The sequence below is a fragment of the Oenanthe melanoleuca genome, chromosome 27 (assembly GCF_029582105.1).
Source record: "Oenanthe melanoleuca isolate GR-GAL-2019-014 chromosome 27, OMel1.0, whole genome shotgun sequence".
NCBI lineage: Eukaryota > Metazoa > Chordata > Aves > Passeriformes > Muscicapidae > Oenanthe > Oenanthe melanoleuca.
In genome coordinates, this window is record NC_079360.1 from 1,243,908 (window position 1) to 1,263,918 (window position 20,011).

General features: G+C 48.3%; 1 protein-coding gene across 1 annotated transcript in view; it reads right to left on the reverse strand.

The window, feature by feature from the left end:
* Positions 1–20,011, reverse strand: part of MYO1D (myosin ID) — a 159,751-nt gene that overhangs the window by 102,487 nt on the left and 37,253 nt on the right. The window contains exons 3-14 of the mRNA XM_056512053.1: positions 19,819–19,912; positions 18,843–19,008; positions 17,105–17,158; positions 16,156–16,251; positions 14,976–15,092; positions 13,609–13,812; positions 12,347–12,492; positions 12,126–12,240; positions 11,327–11,497; positions 6,619–6,689; positions 4,723–4,797; positions 3,181–3,313 (exon numbers count right to left, since the gene is read on the reverse strand). Of these exons, the coding sequence (XP_056368028.1) occupies positions 3,181–3,313; positions 4,723–4,797; positions 6,619–6,689; positions 11,327–11,497; positions 12,126–12,240; positions 12,347–12,492; positions 13,609–13,812; positions 14,976–15,092; positions 16,156–16,251; positions 17,105–17,158; positions 18,843–19,008; positions 19,819–19,912 (1,442 nt within the window). The remainder of the gene's footprint in view (positions 1–3,180; positions 3,314–4,722; positions 4,798–6,618; positions 6,690–11,326; positions 11,498–12,125; positions 12,241–12,346; positions 12,493–13,608; positions 13,813–14,975; positions 15,093–16,155; positions 16,252–17,104; positions 17,159–18,842; positions 19,009–19,818; positions 19,913–20,011) is intronic.

Here is a 20,011-nt window from a genome sequence, read left to right on the forward strand (position 1 = left end):
TAGCATGAACTGATGTCACCTCCCCTAAGGAACCTCATTGCTCTGACATCCCCAGACCTCAGCAGTTTGTGCAACCCTGTGTTCAGAGCTGTTTCCATCAGCTGTGACCACAGCTTCCCACAAAGGTCCTGCAGGGTCCAAGTCACAGTCAAGACATACAGAGAGTGTCACTGTTGATTCCCCATTAGTGCAACTTCAGCACAGGAAAAATGAGTGACAGCCCCAGGGGAGGATGAGAGCACCTGGAACTGCAGTGATGGTGTCCCCAAAACAGAGAGTGGCTTCACTCTGCAGAAGAAGAGCCAAGTGTCCAAACTGGCAGTGACCTGAGGCAGAGCATCCAGTTCTTTGTGCATAACCAGCATGCTGCTGGCATGGCCTGAATACCCAATTATTGGCTTGCTAATGACATGTGCATATCATGAACTGTTCCAAAAGTCACCTCACAAGAGATCCTCAGGGCAGAGCAGCCAGCCAGAAGCTCTCTGCACTCTGATTTGCTGCTTGAAGTACACAAAGGTTGTGTTTAGGAGCCTTATCTAAGAAACCTCCCCAAAATTTAGACCCTTTAAAGTGACACATCCTGGCTGCAGGAGGGTCTGACCAACACAGCTCCCTGACAGGAGGGGCAGTGAGGGAGGGTCGGGCTTTGCTCCCAGAGAACAGGGACAGGAGGAGAGGGAATGGCCTCAGGCTGGGCAGGGGAGGTTCAGTTTGGATATTGGGAAAGTTTTTCCATGGAAAGGGTTGTCAAGCCCTGGAAGAGGCTGCCCAGGGCAGTGGTGGAGTCCCCATACCTGGAAGTGTTCCAAAAAGGTGTGGATGTGGCACTTGAGGACATGGGGCAGGGGCAGCCTTGGCCATGTTTGGGATCAGCTGGATTCTATCTCAGAGGGCTTTTCCAGCCTGAACAATTCTGTGACTCCAGGAAATCTGGTTTTGGAGCAGGCTGAGTTTAAATTATGCTTATCAGCACTGGTATCTCAATACTAATGAAATCTTCTTTTCTCCTTTGCTATTCAACAGAAAATCAGGAAAACACCAACAGCTTCAATATGAGTTTCTCAATGCAAGTTTAGGACAGGTAAAGAATGGGAAAGAACTACACTGAGACTGATACAGGAACCTCCCAGTGAATTTGACTTGGAAACAGTTCCTGGTTGTGCCTACCCCTGGAAAAGGCTGGTAGTTGTGATAGAGATGCTGATGATAAATGCACTGAAGTAAATTAATTCCACCCAAGCCAGGCAGCCTTGAGTGAGCAATGCTGGTACCCACTGATTCAAGATGGATAAGGTGGGATTTAAACTCTCCATGCCCTGCTGGGAACTGCAGGGATTGTTCAATCCACCACAGTGCACAGCACTCTCTGGACTATTCTATTTTTACACCTACCAGGTGGCCTGGAATAATTTTTCCAATAAACAAGGAAAGGAAGTTTTTCCATGGATGCCTGCTGAACCTGCCCACTCCCAGCTCCCTGCTGTGCCCTGATCACAGCCCTCCCCACAACACCCCCAGTGATTCTTGCTGCCTGAGCCTCCTACTGGGCTGCCTCAGGCTCCCCACACTGGGCTGGGCACGAGTGATCGAGGCCACTCTGCAGGAGCAGACCTGCAGTAACAGCCAGCAGCACCAAGGAGAGACTTTCCTTCCACAGCACAAAGCAACTCCCTGGCTTCCTGGCAGCTCCTGACACCTGCACCAGATTCAGATCAGGGCCAGCAGCATGTTATTTGGAAGATGGACAGATCAGATCAATCTTGACTCCTTGGGAAGCAGCCTGAAGCCTGTTCCCATCCCCACCAGGGCCACAGCCACCTTCCCAGCCCTGGCAGCTCATGGTTTGCCCTCCAGGAAAGCTCCTCTCTGCCTACACAGGCACTCTCTCAGTTTTGACTACTGGTGCCTATTTTAGCAAGGCCTGGCCTTGAGCTGGGCTCACAAGAGCATCTTTTCAGGAGTCCTGAGGCAAAACATTCTGGGGGGAGCCACGGGGCTCTGCTCCCTCTGTGCTGGCTCAGCTGGCACCTCCAGGCAGCTTTGGTGGGTCCCAGACCCTCCTGCAGAGCTCAGACCAAACCCACTCCAGGAACTCAAAAATACAGAATCATGGAATCACAGAATATCCTAAGCTGGGAGGACTCCCAGAGATCCTTCAGTCAAACTCCTGGCCCTGCACAGACAATCCCAGCCTGTGACCCCTGGGAGCACTGTCCAACTGCTCCTGGAGCTCTGGCAGCCTCGGGGCTGGGACCATTCCCTGGGCAGCCTGGGCAGTGCCCAAACTCTCTGGGGGGACCCTTTAAATCAGGTGTGATTTCATGTCCTAACTCTGGAAACAAGTGGGGCAACTCCCTCTTCCTGTGCACAGCCAGCACTGGGTGGCCATGCTCTGACCATGGCTCCCACAACTCGCAAGAACACACTCAGAGCACTTTGCTCTCTATTGTTTAATTATTCTGAATGTGAACACAGCCCAGCACCCTGGGCTCTCTGTTCATCTCTTGTGAGCTGTACCCCAGTGTCAGGAGTCCAGCAAGGCCACCCAGCTCCAGTAACACCCCAGTATTCCTCAGGATCTCAGCTCACATGAGAGATCCCAGTACTTGCTTGGCTGTGCTGCTCCAACAGCCCCTTCCCAGAGCATTCCCTTCCCCACCTTCCATCACACAATGTGCTGGTTGCCCAAGCAATGCCTTCTACCATAAAACTGAAATAGCTGGTGAAATAAAAGCTTTCCCTTCTCACCCTCTGGCATGGCAAAGAGGAGGAAAGAAGGAACTCACACAGGTCTGTCTGTACTGTATTCCCATTGGCATGGGAGGCCAGAGAGAATCTCTCTACCATGAACAGCATCCTCTGGGCCCTCTGCCCAAAGAGCTTTGCTAAAGGTGATTTGATATAATAATTATTACCTAAGACAGACTGGCTTTCCTACAGTGAAAGATGCACTTCTCATGAAGGAACCAAAAATCCACCTTCTTCATGGGGGATGGAGGTGACCCTCCCTCGAGACCTGCCCAGCCAAAAGCTTGTTTGGCACAGACAAGGCTCCTCTGCCTCTGATCAGCTCAGCTCCTGATGGGTGGCAGCCATGGGAAGGTGAGAATCTCTCCAGGGAGAAGCCACACTCTTCTCAGCAGAGGTCAGAGTCAATTTTGAAACAGGAATCTTTACCTTCAGTGTCAGGTTGTCCACCAGTGCAATCATGGAGTTCTTGAACAGAGTAGCTGCTGTCAGAGGTCTCTTGGTGACCTCAGTGATGCTCAGTTTCCCTTCAGGCCACATCATCTTCAACACAGGGTTGGAGCTATGAGAGAGTCTCTTTAATTGCAGTCTCCCAGCACAACCCAACAGTTGCTTTCTACCCAGACCCACTGATGCTTCCAGCTCACAGGGCATCACCCAAGCCAGGGTGACACTCCTGGGCACAAGATTTTGTGCTCTTAAGAGCAAATTCAACTGAACATTCTGGAAAAACAACCAGCACATTCTCCCTTCAGATCAGGATGTGCAGAAACAGGACAGTGAAAATCCCACAAAGTGATCCATCAAAGGCAGGGGCTGCCTCACCAGCACAACAGAAAGAATTTAATCAACACAGAGGAGAGTGATTCCCACACCACCCTCCCTTAGAACCTGTAACCTGAGGGTGTTCAAGCTGCATTTCTGCTCCTCTCTTGGTATATAAAGTAATTTATACACTTTAGCCTGTATTTTTGAAGGGTTCAGGGTGAGGTAAACTGGCTCTGATGGATGGCAAGAGTTCAGGAACAGACAAAAACTGAGCACATTTACAGCAATCCATTGGCCAATTTGTCACAGGCTTTAATGTGCTGGAAGTGGTGTTTGGGAACAGGATTTTCCTGAGACTTCACAGAAAACAGGCTAAATTTGATAAAACCACACAGCAAATATTTTGCAAGGCTTCTGGTCAGTGGAAATGTTGAAAACAGGAACAGTGGGACTGCTCAGGGGAGCACAGCCAGTCAATCCAAAGGACTGCAGACCAGTTTAACACCTGCACAGGTAAACAGTGCCCACCACTGCAGGGTGTTTGTGCCCACTGTCCTTTGAGCAGAGCCCCTGAAAGCTGCAGAATACAAAATGAGGACATGTTTAATACCACATACAGAAAAACAGCTCCATGGGCACTTCCACCCACACTCTGATAGGAGTTCAAATCTGCTTCTCAAGGCAACTTTTTCTTGCCCAACACGTGACCTCTTGGTTTGCACTTCTCACATCACTGCAGACATGAAATTATTCAAACCTATCTCCCCATTTTCTTTCAAAACAGAGTGTTTTAGGTGAGGCCAAGGATGTCATTGTTGACCAAAGCTTCCCAATATCTTTAGCACTGATTACAGACAGAGCAGTGATGGTAAATCTGCAACAGGTTAATGACAAATCAGGCAGCACAAGCAAACTATCCTGATTGCACAATCAGTTGGTTTAAAAAAAAAACCACTTTAAATTCTGATCAATTAAAGGCTGTATCAGAACAGAAACAACATGTACAGAATAAGGACTTTAACCTGAAAAATCCAGTAACAGCCTCTGGTCATGGGAGATGTACAAAGAGCAAATCCCAAAGCAACGTGTTTATTCACACACACTGAAGACAGAATCACTGAAAACCTGAGTATCTGATAGCATCACTCCACAAAAAAGGATTCTGACAAATCAGATTAAAATTCACCTCATTAATATTCTTACCTGTTGTACATGAGGCGTTTGAAGTCTTGAAATAAAGTGTCCTTGTTTTTGTCAATAAATCCAGAGACTGAGTAACTAAAAAATAAAGGAAAAACAGAGTTTATTGCAAAGTAGCCAAGTCCTTCTGTGAGCTGCTGGTAACTGTGGAATCAGCATCCCTGCACTCCTACAGACACAGCAGATGCTAATCCAGCCCAGCTCCCAGCCTGTCACTAATTGCTGCAGGAGCAGAGTGTGAGACTTGGATCCTTGGGCCCAGCACAGGAACAACACAAGTGGCTCCAGAGAGCTCCTGCAGCTGGGCAGGTGCTGCCTGAGACACCTCACAGCACTTGGGCAGGGGGCAGATGGCCAAATTCAGCAGTTACACTCAAGATTCTGTCTCCAAACTGAGTGTGTGTGCTTGTGTTAAACCCTAGAGAAATTCAGGTTTGTTTTTCAATCTGTGCAGTCTGCCCCTCTCTTGGTGGAGAGTCTGAATTCCAGAGTAGCCTCTGAGTAGTGACTGGGGGGCTCCCCTGGAAATCAATGCACACAGAAACACACACACTTCAGATTCTTTCCTTCCTCTATTCCCACAGGAGCACCACTCCAGGAGGTCACTGTTTCAGGGCTTCATCTCTCCTCCAAGTCTCAAGGCAGGCAGTTCTCTGCCCTCACAGAAATGGTCCAAAATCTCCCCATTCAGTGACTCCCACACAGATGTTTCCTGAGCTCCAGATGCCACCCTGGGAAGTTGCACCCAACCTGCAGGCTCTGGGATCAACCCACAAGCTGCAAATCCCTGTATAGAGCCATGCTCAAATCACAGAGTCATGGATAGGACCTTTTAAAAGGTATCTAATTCCACCCCTGCCATGGCAGGGACACCTCCCACTGTCCCAGGCTGCTCCCAGACCTGTCCACCTGCCCTTGGGCACTGCCAGGGATCCAGGGGCAGCCACAGCTGCTCTGGACACCTGTGCCAGCCCTGCCCTCCCTCAAGTCTTAGAGCTCCATGTAAGATCTGAGCCTGATCTATCTGTGATTCCTTCCACATTTCAGTTTTCTTTTACACCATTTCTCAGCCACTGGCAGTTCAGAAGGTTCAATCACTAAGACAGCACCTGTATTTTCTCCTCCTAAACACCTGAAATCAGGGAGGACTGTCAGGAATTGCTCAGCAAAGGCTCTAGAAGATAACCTGCTTGTGCTACATGATCACACTGATTGTTCTTGGAAATTAAAGGTAAAATTAATCCCAAGGTGAAAGAAATCATGAATTATTCCCTCAGTAACTCCCTTTCTTATGACATGGGAAGTTACACAAATCCTAAACCATTACATGACTCCAGTGTTATTCCACTCAACAGCTTTCTCAGCAAATGGTTTCTACCAAGTGAATCCTTCACTTCCACTCACTCTCCCTTCCCACTGCTGTCACCCCCTGCACTTTTTCCTGCAGGCTCCAGAAAAGCACTGCCCAGCCCTCCTGCCCTGATCCCTCCTGCAGGTTATCACTCCCCTGTGCTTCCAGCCTGCTCCAACTGATTGGAGAATGGAAAGCCAGAGTTATATAATCACACCAAACAGATGTCTAAACCACATTTTATTAGCTCAGTGTAGCTTTCCTGCATAAACACTGCTGCTTTTTTTCCCTTTTTTTTCCCCTGGAGCACTGCTCTCCCCTCACCCTCCACACCTCACTCTCCTTTTGTTTCACTCCAAGTACAAATTCCCACTCTGTAGAGCACAGCACCAGCAGATTTAATTGATAAGCAAGCACTGCACCCTGTAATTGTGTGTGACAGCTATTCTGGCTTGCACCAGAAGCAGCAGTAAATCAGAATATTGTACCACTTCAGAGCTGCTGGGAAGACAAAAATAGAAGCAACTTTATTTCTGAAGGAAACTCACATCACATCTCCAGCGTAGTGCTTGATCCGGAAGTCTCTGTCGAACTCCAGAGTTTTGTCCGTGGCACAAAGCTGAAATAAATTCACATCTATTAAAATACCACCCATGGACTGACATTAAAACACCACCCCTGGATTTACAAGCTCCATGGAAGAGCAACCTGCCTTCAAAATAGCACTGGGAACTACAGGAACTCCCCTTTCTATGTGCATGTGCAGATGTGAAACCCACTGCTGGAAATGTTTTCATGCATGCACTGTAAGAACATGTGCTTGTACAAATGAAGATGCAAGAGCCTATAATTTTATGAAGAAATTGATATTATCTCAGAAACACCATTATGCAAAAAGAACACTCGTGCCTGTAGAGAAACATTGCACCCACGAGTTAATTTGTTATTTTTTTATGTTCTTCCTTTTTTGCCATTGCATTGTAACTCCTCTGCAGAGACATGGGCCAGCTGCTGTGACAACAGCAAGGCTTGTTCAGCCCCACACCCCTCCTGGTGATCTGACACCCTTCAAACAGGAAGCCCCCTGCAGATCCACTGCTCCAGGCTCAAATTCCCATCCCATCCCATCCCATCCCATCCCATCCCATCCCATCCCATCCCATCCCATCCCATCCCATCCCATCCCATCCTTTCTGTACAACAGAAGATGTCCAGTGCCATGTGGCAGCTGTTCAGCAGCAGTAGCTGTAACACACTCATCCCTTCAGGAATAGCAGGAGCCAAAAAATCCATCAGGGTTGGCTTAATTAAAAAGGGAGTATGAGATAAGAATGAGGATTTTGTTATAGGCAAAAGGAGCAGGAGGATGAATTAAGCCTTTGCAGGCAGCATTTAAACCACCGAGGGCTATGAGCAGATATCTGCTAACCACAAAGAGTCCTGAAGAAATAAAAGTGGAAATTAGCATGGCTGAAATGCAAGGCAGGAGAGATGATTAGGAGCAGGGAGATACACTCCAAAAATTCACCTGTGTCCAAGAACACAAAATAGATTGGCTCAAACTGTAAGAACAGATTAAAAAAACAGAATATATTTTACACAAAAATAATCACAAGTAGGAGCCCAAGGAGTGTGAGTACCAAGGTCCCCAGGAGGTCCCAGAGGTGTGGGAAATCCAGGGAGCACCAGGAGCTGCAGAGCTGATGGATGATGGTGCAGCAGAACACAGAGAAAATGAAGAAACGAGGCAACACCAGGAAAAAAAATCCATTTTTCTTGCTGCAGCTCTGTTCCCAGAATGGGGCTGGGCAGTGCCTTTTTCAGCCACCCAAACACACAGCTCAAACCAACAAGTGAATAAAAGGGGTAAATAGCAAATGGCAAGAGAAATGTGTCTGTGCTACCAGACAGGGCACAGCTGGCAGTACAAGCTCCTCCTAAAGCTCACCCAGCTCGGGAGAGGCTGGAAGGAGCTAGAACACAGCAATCAGGGATTTAGGAGTCAGAACACAGCAATCAGGGATTTAGGAGCCAGAACACAGCAATCAGGGATTCTGTTGTTTGCTGGTTTGGCTTTTTCCAAAGCAGTGATTCTCTCCAAACTTTGTGTTTCCTGGACAAAGCAGTTGAAATTAGTGAAATAAAGAGCAGCAAGTTCATTGATACATTGAACTGCTCTGGGTTTCTGTGAGCCCTTCCATGAGGCTCCTCACTGGCAGTTCACAGCACTCAAGGGTGAATGAACAAAGACATGAGAAAGGTGCTGTGGAAGCCTGCCCTGAGTGTGCTTTGACAGCATCTGCAATGAGCCATAATCTGAGGGCAGTGGGAAGGTCATGGGGCTGGGTAGGGGCACTTAATCACTAGAGGGCTGGCTGGGAACTGCTGGGGGAGACACCCGAGCTAAATGAGGGCAAAGCAGAGCAAATGAGTGTCCCAGCAGGGGAGGGATTCCCAACGAGAAAGAGCAAAGTTCACAGGAACTGATGGGCCCCCTGATGGGCCCCAAACCTCCCTTCCTGACTCAGCTGGGATCTTAACTACCCTCCTTCACCTCAAAAAGGACACGGAGAACTGGGAGAGAATTAAAGGGCAAACCCATGCCCTGCTGACTGACTGCCCTGGGAGGATGGCCCAACGAACTCAGCTTCCCCAGGTTAGGAAACAAATGCCCAGAGATGATGGCAAAAAACGTGGAGATGATGTAGTGGAAGACAAAGAGAACTGTGCTTTGCTATTTAAAAGCTAGGAGGTGAGAGGTGTAATCAAAAATGGAAAAGGGAGGAAGGAGCTCTTCACTTGAGTATCTGAGCTGTGGAATTCTTTGTCGATTTAAAAACCAAGAAAACCACATTAAAAAACCATATTAGGGAGACCAGGAGATTCCTGGGCTGCAGGTCCCTGGAAAAAAGGTTTATCAGCACACATTTATCCCATATTGGGCTCTAACTTGGGCATTCACCACTGGCCAGAGTCTTGGGAGACACATCATCAGGTGGACTGGAATGGACCTTCTGATACTCTTCCCTTCACCAGTTTGCTGAGATTGATACTCTCCACAATTTGAAGATTGAGGCATTCATGGACTGTCTGTCACTGCACTTGATCCTTCCAAAGTATAATATCAACAGAAAAGAAATGGAACTTGGAGAGGTTGAGGATACAAACGGTGATGTTGGGAAGGGCCACCAGAACAGCTGGCACATCTGCACATCCAGACTGGCATTAGACAAACACGAGGAGAAGACCCCATGGCCCAGGAACACAACATTGTGCCACAAATTCTGCTGGTGGAAGTGTTCACCAGCACTCTCCTGGCTGTTTGGCCTTCCCCAGGCCAAGGGCAGCAGCACCGTGGAGCAGCCGGGTACACAAAGTAGGACACGACTATTTAGGGCACCAGAGCCCCCTAGAGCTTCTCCACATGGAGCCTGTGTGCTTGTGCTGTGCAGGGAGCAGTGGAGCATGAACTGGGCTGAGGGATGGGAGCTGCTCCCAACACACACACTCAGCTCTTCGGGAACAGCTCCCCTCTGTGTAGAATGTTACAGGATCCAAAGAACCACCACAGTCTGCAAAGGCAGGGCAGGAGATGGAACCAACCCTTTGTTTTAATCCAAGCTAGAAGAGCCTGGCTCAGAAGGCTCAGGCTTCCCACAGCAGTTCTGGGTGGGACTGAAGAAAAGCTCTGAGGTTCTGGGATGTCTGCAGAGATGTGATGGGGAGAAAAAATAATAATTATGCTGAGAGGTTTATGGGTCAATGTTTTCAAGGCTCTATTGATTTAACTAGAAATCAGCAAGGCAGGCAGATCCATCAGCCCCTCCATAAACATTATTTATAGCAGAATTCCCTGTCTCACTCTCAGCCTGTGCAGGCAGTTTCTGACAACGCCCCCTCCTGCTGAGGAACGCTGCAGCTGGCAGTGCTGCCCTTTAATGTCTCCTTGCTGGGAGGGGACTCCCAAAGGCCATGAATTGAGCAGATTTTATTTTTAAATGTTCATTTTATAGCCTCCCATAGCACCTCCTGAAATTCCATCCCCTTCTGCCACTGCACTAAAGGACCACCTGCTCCCCCTGTGGCAGAGCCCCTTCCCCTGGGCAGACATGGGAGCAAGGACAGAACAGAAACCAAACTCCTCTCCCTACATCCACTGACCAGACAGCTCCAGAAACTGGACCACTGCCCCAGCACCCCACTGCAGAGGATCCCAGACTCCATCCCACAATACTGCCACTGAAGGAAGCAGCTTGCATTCAAACAGGAACCCAGGCCAGGCCTCACACTTGTTTTTCAGGTGGGTTTTCTCAGCACGTTCCATGTCACTGCTCAAGCAGTGAAATCTGGGTCAACACTGGAATGAAGCTCCCTGTCCCCCTCCCTGAGCTCATGCACGTGGCAGGTGAGACATCAGGTGTGCTGCAGCAAAACTGCATTTAAGGAAAGCAACATCTGGGAGGAAAAAGTGCTTTTGGTTTACTCTCATTCTGGCCTCTCCTCAGACAGCCCCAGCCAGATCCATTGTTTATCTTGGGCCTCCCAAAGGCAGCCTTTAGCACATATCTTACACAACCAGGCTAATTTGGTATTTCTGACCTACATAAAATATTGTGCTGGGGTGGGAGGGAGCAGGGGGGACCAGCACTCTGAGCCATACATTCCAGACAATGCTTCTGAGTAGAGAGACATCAATAAACTAAAGGCCCTTATTTGATTACTTTGTGTGAAAGATTCTCAAATTAATCAGGCTGGTGACCATTTTGCAATCGGCTGCCAAGTGAGGAATAAATGAAGCCTTTTAATTCGCCCATTGTAGCCCAGACAAAGCCAGGCGAGGGGCCGGGGTGCTCTGAGTTGCAGTGGGAGACGAGCATGTTCTGCAGCCAATGATGATGAAAAAAGCCCAAATCACAGCGCTGTAATAATGCAGGAGTGTGAATAATTTCACTGTCACTATGTATTAGAGCAGCCTGGGAAGAACAGCACGTGGGCTGAGCCGGCGCATCGATTGGCTCCAGATGACATCATGATATGTCAAGGCACGAGCTCAGCTCCCTTTATCCCGAATAAAGGGATGAGCACTGCACATGCTGCAGCTCCCTCTGCCGGGCTCCTGTGCGGCTGGAGCTGCTCCGGGCTCTCCATCTCGCACTCAGTGGCACTGATTCCAGCCCAGCCAGCCCGTTTCCTCATTCCGTTCCACCTCAGAACGTGGGGAAGGGACGGCACAGGACAGCGAGGTCTGTGGCTTACCTTCCTGCTGGAGAAGTGTGCGTGCTTCCCCAGTTTGTTGTTGAGGGCATCGAGGAACATCTCATCTGTGACTTTCCCCACATTCATACAGGCATCATCCAGAATGGCAATGATCCCTTTGTGCTGCTGCTCCACCAGGTCCACGATAACCTGGTTGTTGAAGTAATCAATCTGCAGGAAACAAAGGACAGGGGTGCTGGTGACCTTGGCTGCAGCAATGGGAGGGTACCAGTGCTGGCCATAGCAGTCAGTGTGACAGCGAGGAGCAATCAGCTCTGAATGTGCAGATCTCTAATTCCAGATAAAGCAAGCTGCTCTCCTACACTGAACAGCAAAGGAAGCTGTTTTCAAACCCCTCAGATATGTCTCAAGACCTCTGCTGCAGAATGCCCTTTAAAATGTCTCTTACAGTTCAGCTGTGTGCAGTCACTACAATGACACTGCACATCCTGTCCTTGGCATTCTGAAGAGAGTTTGAACAGGAAAAGAGAAGATTTTTTTTGTGTTACTATAAACAACTAGAAAAATCCATAAGCACTCAGCACAGAAACCCACAGTTATGTATGTGGCATCACAGAGGTGCAACAATTGGGTTAATCTCAGACCTGGAGTCCCTAATTTTCCCAAGGAGACATGTGGTGAGGTGAGTGGGGAGCTCCTGCCCCAGCCTGATCCCAGCCTGGCAGGGACACAGATGTCCCATCGACTGGAGCCTGCATGTGGAGCAACTTCAGATCCGGGACTTGTGCTGGTACACTGACCTCACACCGACCTCTCCCTCCCCTGCCAAAGCACTCACATGCTTCCAGGGAATTCCCTCTCGCTGGTACTCCTCCTGCTCCTGCTTCAGAACCAGCTGAATGAAGAGCTGCTGCAGCTTTTCATTGCAGTAATTAATACAGAATTGTTCAAAACTGCAAAAACACAAGAAGAAAAGGCGATGAGTGTTCTGGGAAAGGTGAAGGGACAGCACTGGGCTTTAGAAGGTGGCACAACACTGGGTTTTAGAAGGTGGCTCACCTGTTATTGTCAAATATCTCAAAGCCATAGATATCCAGGACCCCAATGACTGTGTTCTTGCCATGCACTGTGGTGTCGTAGTTCTTCACCTCGATGACATCGTTGATGTGTGTCACGATCCAGCAGAAGAGACGCTCGTAAATGGCCTGTAGGAAACACACACTGAGGGCTCCTGCCTGCACCTGCCTCACTCTTCCCAGGAAATTCAACACAGCTCATTCCAGGCCTCCATCAAAGCTGCAGGTCATGTTCTGCTGAAAGTGAGCAGCTACTGACTGCAGAAAATATTCTATGGAAGTATTTCTTTTCTTTCTTCCAAAACTCATTTACACCAAGTCAAAATCCCAGTGAGGTCACTGGGTGCAGCAGTTCCCTAATTTGATTCCAGTCAGCTTTTCAGCTGCCTAATAAGTACCACTCCTGAGAATTATTCAACAATAGTGAAGAGCATGAGAGAGGTCAATCACAGAAACCCAACAACTGAACACAATGACAGGAAAATAATCCTGTTCGCCTTTCACAAAGATAATGTTCTGTAGGCAGAGGTGTCTTTAAAGTCTTCATGTTCAAAATGTGCTGTGAAGCTGGGTAAATACATTATCTCAGGAAAAGAAGTCAGGTTAATAATCAGTGGCATTCATAACTTCATCCATTCCTCTCTTATAATTTGATTTCTTAGCAGAGGAGGAACAATTGTCACTTCTGCCATCAGTACTCACTTTTCCCGTGGAAGGTGTCCCTGCCCCGGGCAGGGGGCTGGAATGAGATGGTGTTTAAGGTCCCTTCAACCCAAAGCATTCTACAGTTCTTTAAAAACAAATTTAAAAATAACACTTTGTGTTTCCAACCTGAATTCTAGATGTTATGGTTCCACTCCTTGAATTTAACTGCAAAATTAAATTGAGGATCCCATTCCACAGAAAATTGCTCCCTGTATGACACATTTGCAGATGCCAGCCCAGCCTGCAGCCAGTCCCCTCCTCAGTGTGCCTGGCACTGCTGGCTGTGGGAGCTGGATCCCTGCTGGAAGAGCAGGGATGGGGAGGTGCCACAGACCCCTAAAGAACTCAATCTGCAGGATGTACAGCAAGCCCTGTGCTTAGTGACCCAGGCAAGAGCCCTCCTGGGACTGAGCACTGCACAATTCTGGCGGCAATGCCACCCTTGAGCACAGCTGTTCTTTGCTGCACCCTCTACCCACAGAGGGCAGCAGGGATGTGTGTGTGGGTGCACACACCCAGCACAGGAGGCACTGCACTCACCTTTGCAAAGGCGTCCCTGCCGTAGGTGGCCTCCTGCTCCGTGTGCTGCTTGTCGATGACGTCCCTGCCCGTGGCCACCGTGCGGAACAGCAGCGCCTTCTCCACCAGCTCGGCCCTGGTGGACAGCAGCTCAGCAATGGCCGACACCACCTTGCTGTTCTCGATGATGGGAGTGTCTCCATCCACACAGAACTTCAGGTTCCCCTGCAACCAGCAGCATTTCTCCATCTGCCCTTTACTCACAGGGATCAGCACACCCCATGTCCATCCATTTTCTACCTGCTATTCCAGGCTGGAAATCTCCTGCCACACTGGCAGGTGTGGCATATCCACACCCTCAAACCTCACATGTCAACTGGAACTGCTTTGGAGCAGGAAAGGCTTTCTCAAAGCAAAGCGTTCCTGCTCAGTGTTCAGCTCAGCTTTAGGGACAAAAAACATCAAACACTTCCTGAGATTTAATCAAACACCACCCCAAGATTCAGAGTGCAGGGATAGGGAATTGCAGCATGTATGCAAATGCTGGATGTAGCATTTGTCTTCACTGCAGCTCACCACTGGCTGCAGCTGCCCTGGCAGTGCAATGAGAATGGTGTGGGGGAGCTGAGAGGTCAGTGCCAGTGGGACTGGACTGGCAGCACCCACCAGCACAGCTCTGCTCCTGGGTACCTTCTGTGCCAGGACTGAGCAGTGACACCCCTTGGTGATCCAGCAGAGGGCTGTCCCCCAGCCTGCCTGCATGGCCTCACTCAGCTCTGCCTCCCTTCTTTCCTTCCCAGCACTGCCATCCAAGAAGCAAAAGGAACTGGAACAAAGCTGTTCTTTGCCACCCTCCTCCTGCTCACCTCTTTCCTCAGGGAAACACAAGTGTTGAGCTACAGGGACACAGTGCAGGGGAGGAGGCTCTGTGGCTCCCAGGAGGATCCATGAGAAGGAAGGATCTCCTCAGCCTCAGAACACAAATAATTAAGAGGTCTCCTGTGTTTCCTGTGCCCAACCTTCACCATGGAGTGAAGCAGAATCACTGTGGTGAAGGTGAGTATGAGGGCACAAAGGGACAAAAGCTCCCTATCCCCTCACTGCCAAACCCCAACAGTTCCTTTTTCAGAACATTAAACAGCTCCCAGTACTTAGTGGTATGCCTGGTTTGGGATCTGGAACATACAGGAATACATGTGATCATCACTGCAGTGCCCTGTTCCAGCAAGGACTTTCTCTCACCACTGGAGCTGTGAACTGGACACACCTGAGCCACCAGTGCTTCCAAAAGTTTCTGCAGCAGGACAGTCAGAGCTGCTGGCAGCACAAGCCCTCCTGAGGAACCAGGGACAGGTTCAGGGGTGGATACCCATGGGCAGGGAGCTTACCAGGTGCAGAATGGCTGCCACAATTTTGTAGACAGTCTGGATCTCCTCCTGCTTGAAGCCAATCACCTTCATGGCATCAGCAACTGCCTTGAACTCGGCCCCATCGTTGATGGAACACTGAGGGGAGAGAAAAGTTTGGGATGGGGGGTTTAATGGGAGTCAGCTGTGAGGGAGCAAGGATTTCACAAGCCCATGGGAAACAGAGATGCACTTTGATGTTCTCAGAGGCAAGACACAGTCATGAGGTTTCCCAGCTTATTCCAATGCCATCTTGTGTACTTGGACACTGAACCCTGCATTGCACACATGTATTCTGGCAGCAGGAGACACAGAAATCCACCACAGCACAATAAATTGCCCAGTGGAATTTGCTGAGAAAGAGTTCATAAAAAATCCCAGAAGAACAGGGACAATTTGTGCAGTCACAGACCCTCTGAGCAGAGGCTGTAGAGCACCAGCAGGAAATCTCTGTTCTCCACCAGTTCTCTGTTCAAGATCAGCCTCTCTCTCCCTCCCTGCAGCCTCCTGGGTTTGCTTTCAATGCACATTTTTAGAGAGAAGCATCTGGTATGGGAGAAGTCTCTGGGTTTCTGTACCAAAGTGCATCTCACAAAAGCACCTAGGAAATCAGAGAACCTTGGTCTGGACCCTGCTTCAAAGTGTAACACTAGGGACAACTCCAGATGTATCTGAAGTGCTCAACATCTTGTTGTCTAAAAAGCTTATGTTCCCTTCTTTCCTGCTAAGAGTTCCCCCTTGAGGACAAGTCAGACACAAAGACTCAGTGCTTCAGTAAGTCAAAGATCCTGCTGCAAAAAAATGAGTCCTATTGGCTTTTTGCTCCAGAAGGCAGTTTAAGGTACCCATTATGGAGCATGGAATGTCTGCCACTGGTAATGGGTCAAATATCCACACCTGCATTTATTAATAAATCATTTTATTGCTGTTTAAAAGCAGACACATGCAGCATGCAGGTATATTTGTATATTTTGTTTATCTTTCCTATGGTTCTAAGTACACTCGTGCTTTATCTTGTAGTGCCAGAAACTTCATTACAAACAGCACACCAGTGTCACCTTTCCATATTCATCACCATTGATCTCAACTTCTGCTAGCTCAGCAGTGCTTTGAGCATTTCCAGCAACACTTGCAATGTTAAGCTGCCCCTCAGAGCCCTCACCTTGAGCTGTGCCCCAGGGCAGATGTAGCTGTAGGCTGATGCATCCTTCTGGAGGTGCAGAGAACGCAGGAGCTGCTCAGAACCTCCCTGCAGGAGCTGCATGAAGAGAGTTTTAAGAAATGTTGAATGAAAAATAGAAAATCCTTCTTTTTCTATCTCTTATTCATCTGCTTGACAAGAAAGATCATGAAAATATTAATTACTGCTGCAATATCTGGAGCACAATGTGCAAGACGCAGGGGCTGCAGTGGTGCAGGGCTCTGCCATCACAAATCACTGTCCTTTAGAGTCACAACTGTATAAAAACCAGCCTGAAGCCCTCACAGACCTTTCACACCTGTGCCATGCCACAGCTGTGCCTTGGCAAGCACATTGCCTACACAGGGACTTTTCCTTCTGGAAATGACACATCTGTAGGGGAAGTGCTAACATATCATCGTGGAGTACTGAAAAAGTGGGAAAAAAAATAAAGAAACAAACCTCCCCTTCCCTCAGTGCAGAATCAAGGTTATACTAATAGGCTGACCATATCCTCCAAAGGACACACAGGGAACCACCACACAATGTGGAAGACATTAAAGAACATCCAAAAAACTAAAAAAAGTCAACGTGGTGTCATAAAACTACTTCCATATGAACTAAAGGCCTCAGGAGAAAATAGAAGGATTAGGCTTAGTGCAAATAAAACAGTGAGTCAAAGTCCAATATCCTACCATATTTGTTTAGTCAGCCTCCTTTAAAGTTTAGAAATGTGTTAATATGGGACTGGAGGATAGAAACAATCCATCTTCCCAGGCTCCCTCCCAGCCCAGACTCCCGCAGAGAACTGAAGAGTCCAAGATCACCCAAGATGCTGCAAAACACATGAGAGGGTGAAAGCCCTGAGTGCTCTGCCCAAAGTGTCTGGGAAACTGGGGACAAGCCACTGCTCCAGCAAAGGAACACAAACCTGGTAGAAGGAGTGGAAGCTTCGCTCCCCGGGCTGCTGCACGATCACACGGGACTGGGGGAACAAAGCACAGAGCTGGATGTTAGTGGGGACCTCCCTTCAGACACCACATCACCAGGACACCCCAAATCCACCCCATCTCACACTTGGGCTCTTGGGAATACCATCCCACACGTGTGACCATGGAGCTTGAGGTGAGTCAAAAGCAGCAGCTTGTGTAACTGCTGCAGGGTCCTGCTTCCACCCAGGAATGCCATGTGGGAACCACAGGGTTGCTTTCACGGAAGAGTCAAATAAAACATCACTTTAGTTTCAGAATTATTTAATCACTGGAAATGAAAACCAGGGGTCTGTGACTACAAATGAATGCTCAGGCCCTAGTGGTCACCACTCCTACACCCCCAGGACAGGCTGCCCACAGCACCCAGCTGTACAGGGGAATGCTCTGCTCTGACACAAGGGCCTTGTTTTAGGCAGCCATAGCTCCATTCCAGAATCCTCGTTCCAGACCAGAGGAAAACAGCCCAAACAAGGGTTAAATGCAGCAGACATTCAGCCAACAAGCAACGTGTCCTTATTTCATGCTACAAGTTTGAACTATGAAGAGTGATGAGGAACAAAGCTGTGCAGGGGAGGTTTAGGTTGGGTATCAGGGAAAGGTTCTTCCCTCAACCAGAGGATGCTGAGCACTGCAGAGGCTCCCCAGGGAATGGTCCCAGCCTCGAGGCTGCCAGAGCTCCGGATGCACAGGGTGGGATTGCTGGGGTGTCTGTGCAGGGCCAGGAGCTGCACTGGATGATCCTGGTGGGTCCCTTCCAATCCAAGATATTCCATGATTTGGTGTGTCCTGCTGCAAAGCCACTGTCTGTTACTGCTTGTATTTGGGCCAGAGCCTCCACTGCTTTCAAATGGAAACAAATGTAACTTGGGAGAAGTTAAGAATATGAAATTAACAATCAGGATAAATAAATCATCAGGATTTAAGTCACTGCAGCTGCAGTCCCAGCCCTGTTTTTACATCAAAGTATCCCAAGTTAAATGTTTGGGTTTGTTGTTTTGTTTTTTAAAATAAAGTGTTTATTCTGAAAATAGACTTCAGGGAAATAAGGGGATAAGTAAAAAAACACAAACAAAAAAGGGTGTTGGCAGATGCGGTCAAACACATAATCAAAGCCAGACGTGTCTCACACAGCAAGAGCTGTTAATGGCTCACGCCTGAGCTCTGCAGTTTTGCATATTCCAATGTTTTCAGACACCACTTAATGACACAAAAAAATAATTGTGCTCAGGATCACTTAGAATATATAAAAACAACGCTACCAACAGCTCACCCAAGGCTGTGGTGTTATTCCAAAATAACACTTCTCAAGCACATTTGCTCCCTCCAGCCCTGGAGATCTCCTTCTCCAGGGAGAGCTCAGTGCAGGAATTACAAAGCAGGAGCTGTGCAAATGGTAAATTGTATCCAAAATAAAAACTGAGATTAACCTTCACACACCCACACACACAAAATCCTCTGGGTAACACAGCCCTGTTGCAGGTGAGCTCTGGCAGTCATGGTGCACCAGGAGCTGCCAGGACTGCAGTCGCTTTCCTGACTCCTGAGCCCTGGATTTGTTTTTCCATGCCCTCATACCTCACCTGCTGCACGTTTGAATGGAAAACTTTCTATGGCAAAACCCAGATTGCAAAAGGAACTCCAGCAAAGGCTGTAACCCTGGAAGGGAGGGAGCCTTACCTTTTCTAGCAGGTAATTATTGATGTGCCCACCGATGGGGTCTCCCTTGAAATCAAAGTTGATGTCCATGTATTTTCCAAAGCGGCTGGAATTGTCGTTGCGGTTTGTTTTGGCATTGCCAAAGGCCTCCAACACACAGTTGGATTTCAGCAGGATGTTCTTCACTCTGCAGCAGGGATGGATGGATGGAAAAGAGAACAGGGTAAGACTTCAACACTCACACCATGGGATTTTTTTTCCCAACCATTTCTCCAGAAGAATTCAATGACAGCAGTGATGCTCTTTGATGACGATTTGGGCAGATGTGGAAGACATCAGCAATCCCACGGGAAATCAGCTGGGAGCTGTCAGCAACCAAATGCTTTCTGGTTCAAAGACCAGACCCCCACCCTGAAATCAGCACCAGAAATTCAGCTTCCATACACATTTGAGTTCTGAAACCAATTTTCTGAACTCTTTTTCAAGTCATTTTCCTGAGTTCATTCAGGGTAGGTTTAAGTCAGTTTCTGCAGAGAACCACATTCTTTGCTCCAAAACTTTTACTCCAGGACAGAGAGGGACATTTTGCAATTCAGAATCATGTGAGCCTGGAAGGTCATGGAATACACTCCATGACTCCACATGGTGTTCTAGCCCACCCAAATTTCAGGCAATTTGCCCCAGGAAAAGAGATTTAGAATCATTTAGGTTGGCAAAGACCTCTAAGATCACTGAGTCCTGTCATTAGATGGTTGATATTGGCTGGATGGTATTTCTGATGCTGTTTTGATTTTGAAAGCTTGAACTTTCAAAATAAACTTCTCAATGTGATTTTAGCAATTAATACTGCAAAATTCCCAGAGTAAAAGCAGTACCTGAAAAAGTTAAGTATAAATCACCATGTACAAGAGACCATCTGATAATGTGATGCTACACAGCACACAGAAAGAGATCCACAAGCAGGAGAATTTCCCTGTTTTTCCAGCCCAGGCCTTACCTCTCCACCTCAGCCCTCTGCCCGGGGTTGGTGATGGCTGCTATGTACTGCATTATGTATTTACTGGCCTCAGTTTTCCCAGCCCCGCTTTCACCTGGGGGCAGAAACACCACGGTGACCAAACAGATGAAAAAAAGCAAAATAAATCATTGGATAGAAGACCTCAATTCTATTTCAACAGTGCCTGGGCAGT